This window comes from Austrofundulus limnaeus, unplaced genomic scaffold (genome assembly GCF_001266775.1).
Source record: "Austrofundulus limnaeus strain Quisiro unplaced genomic scaffold, Austrofundulus_limnaeus-1.0 Scaffold467, whole genome shotgun sequence".
NCBI lineage: Eukaryota > Metazoa > Chordata > Actinopteri > Cyprinodontiformes > Rivulidae > Austrofundulus > Austrofundulus limnaeus.
Window position 1 is genome coordinate 49,026 of NW_013952869.1, and position 2,995 is coordinate 52,020.

Genomic DNA, 2,995 nt, shown 5'->3' on the forward strand with positions numbered 1-2,995 from the left:
TTTGGGAACCACTGTTGTAAAATATATATTTTTTTGCATTGATGATGCCTTTTCTGCTGTGCACTTGCCATATGCACATATATAGCATCAGATTCAGGCTTTTGAACCATACAGTGTTGACAGGCCTAATATCTCTTTATTTAAGAGGACATGTTGGTTATCATTTTCAAAAAGAAAAATAGAMAATTTACTAATTTACAAATAGATTGCTCAGCAGCTTTGAAAGATACAAAGCTGAAATTTGGTGGGTTAGTAGCTGAGAGCCAACTCAACACTTTCTAAATGCTAATCACAAGTTTAGACTAACTTATAATGCTAATTTTAGATATGGCTATAATTATTAGCCATTTTGAGATTTACAGAGCTGAAAACCGGCGTAGTTTTGATCAGTTTCGATTGGTACATAAAAATTCAAAATGGCTGCTAGAGCTGATTTGAATTTGCAATAACTTGGCCATTTTAAGACATATTTGGCTGGAATTAGGTGTGGTAGCTTAGAATGATCCTCATCACATACTGAATCCAAATCAAAAATCCAAAATGGCTGCCATAGCTAAACAGAAGAAGTGACCATAACTGAGCCACGTTTTTTACGGAAGCATAGAGCTGTCACATGACATGAAATTATTTTTAAACGATCTTGTAAAAACGAGAAAATCATCTTCTTATATCAAGATAACCATCTCGTAATAAAGTGTTATGTTTCTTCTGGTTTGTCACTTTCACTGAACTTTATTGCCTGGATGGYGTGATGGAGAACACGACTGAACCACTTTTTACAAAGAAGAAATCTGCAAGAGGAACACATTTCTAGACTAAAAAATGACAAAGTAAGTTAGTACTGAATAGTGCTTTTGAAATAATAGCGTCTGAATTCAGATTAGAGAGTGCATATTGCTAAAGAAGTGCTACTAGCTGCAACGTCTGAGCACAAACCCAAATAATGTGTTCTGTTCGTTTTTTGTTTAGTGGTACAGTTGTGTTCTCATCATGCCATCCACGCAATAAACTTCTGTGAAAGTGACAAACCAGAACACGTTACAAYGAGATGGTTATCTTGATATAGTTTTCTCATGACGAGATCCATTTTAAAAATAATTTCATTCATGTGACAGCTCTATGTTTCCGTAACTTTTAGCTTTTTCACTTTTAGCTATAATAAGGTGAAATTTGGTATAGTTGTCTATGACCATGATCTCCAACAAATTAACGTAAATCTTAATTTAAATTTCATGCCACGTGGCAAGCCTTTCGTAGTTCCTCTTCAGGGCTATTCAACTGGCGGCCCGCGGGCCACATCCGGCCCAGGAGTGACCAAAGTTCAGCCTGCCAATTGGTTTATTCATCCCTTAAGCCCAAACTCCCGGTTTTCTACGTTAATTACTCTTAAGTTCGTTTAGTTAAACAAAGACATGTTTGGTATCTACAGAAACCTCAGAATCTTGACTAGAAGCTGGTAAAAACCATTTCTATAACCACTCAAGACAGTTAAAACTACAAGCAGTTGAATATAAAATGATGAAAGTGAAAATAAAATTGGTTTAAAAAGTCAGAGATGTCAAAATGTTATTTGTGTCAAATAGGGGGTATAATGTGTTGTTTTTGATAATGTGTAATTATCACTATTTTTATAGGGTTCTTTATGTTGTATTTATGATTAAATGCAGCAAAATAAACTAATTCAAAGGCAACATATCTTTGTAATATTTGGTTTATTTACATAATAACTTTAATTGCTGGGTGTTTGGCCCCTCAGCTGTTGACCGGCTGTAACTGTGGCCCCCAGAGCAGTTTAGTTGAATAGCCGTTCTAGTTTATTTGTTTACTAAGTTTGGCTGTAAATAAAATGTGGACATTTCCAAGTTATTGCATTCTATTTGTTTGAACTTTCTCAAAATTGGGGTTGTGGTATTAAAGTTCAAGCATTCTTACCGAGCAGATGTTCCACATCTCGTTTGTGGATACGGTTTTGGTTGTAGAAAAATCCCCGCTCTCCACAGACAAAGTAGAGAGCGTCCACCAGGTGGGAGCCACACAGGTGCCGGATGGGGGCCGAGGAGGCCCCTGGAGAGCAGAGCACAAGCAGTAACAGCGCTGACACCGCCCATGGTACCCTGGCCATAAGAAGGAGACCGCTTGGACAAGAGGACAGAAAGGAGATCTCACTCATAAACTTGAACGAAGCACATCAAAATTCTATTACGTTCAGCTTCTAGGGTGAGAAACTGACTGCATATTAAATACAGCCATCATGAAACTTGATTGAAGCAGTTTGTCATGACACTTGAGCATTACAAGACTACTTTAAATGCTATGGAACAATTGATTTTATTGGATCTCAGAGGACAAAAAGAAAAGCCATGATAAAAACTTGCAAGTTTTTATGTTTTGTTTTTGGCACATCGCCATAGTTGCCTGTGTGTTAGCAAAAATACTTAGACCAAGTGGACTAATGATAATGAACCTCTCAGAAGCTAGTCATATGCACATCTACAGCTAATTCATTTATGGCATCAAACATTTCACGGCGGCTGCCACAGCTATTCAGTCTGTCAGTTTAGGAGATATTGAGTTAAAGTTTGGTGTAGAAGCTGTTTAGAGTGACCCTAAACACCGTCACTGAGCTGTACCGACTGCTTAAGAACTTTGCTTAAAAATCTGACATTACCTTTGTAGTCAACCCTGTTTGTTAGCAAAACCTTTCATAAACTACTGAATGGGATTTGGTGAAACGTACAGCAAGTATTTACTGGACATAGATCTAAAAGTGATTAACTTTTGGAGTCGATCTGATTCAAGCTGCCGCAGCTAACTTCTCAAAYACACAAACGACTAAATCTCAGCTTTAAAGACATGGAGCTAAAATTACACATGGTAGTGRCTGAGATTCATCCCCATCACTCTGTGAGCCAACTGATCACTTATACTTGTTAATATTCTTTAATTGCATTTCAGACATCATTAAAAGTTGGGTTTCAGATTATGTATATATATA

At 37.0% G+C, this 2,995-nt stretch overlaps 1 protein-coding gene across 1 annotated transcript in view; it reads right to left on the minus strand.

Annotated features, from left to right (window-relative positions):
- Positions 1 to 2,995, minus strand: part of insb (preproinsulin b) — a 5,787-nt gene that overhangs the window by 1,909 nt on the left and 883 nt on the right. The window contains exon 2 of the mRNA XM_014025311.1: positions 1,933 to 2,135. Within this exon, the coding sequence (XP_013880765.1) occupies positions 1,933 to 2,122 (190 nt within the window). The 5' untranslated portion in view covers positions 2,123 to 2,135. The remainder of the gene's footprint in view (positions 1 to 1,932; positions 2,136 to 2,995) is intronic.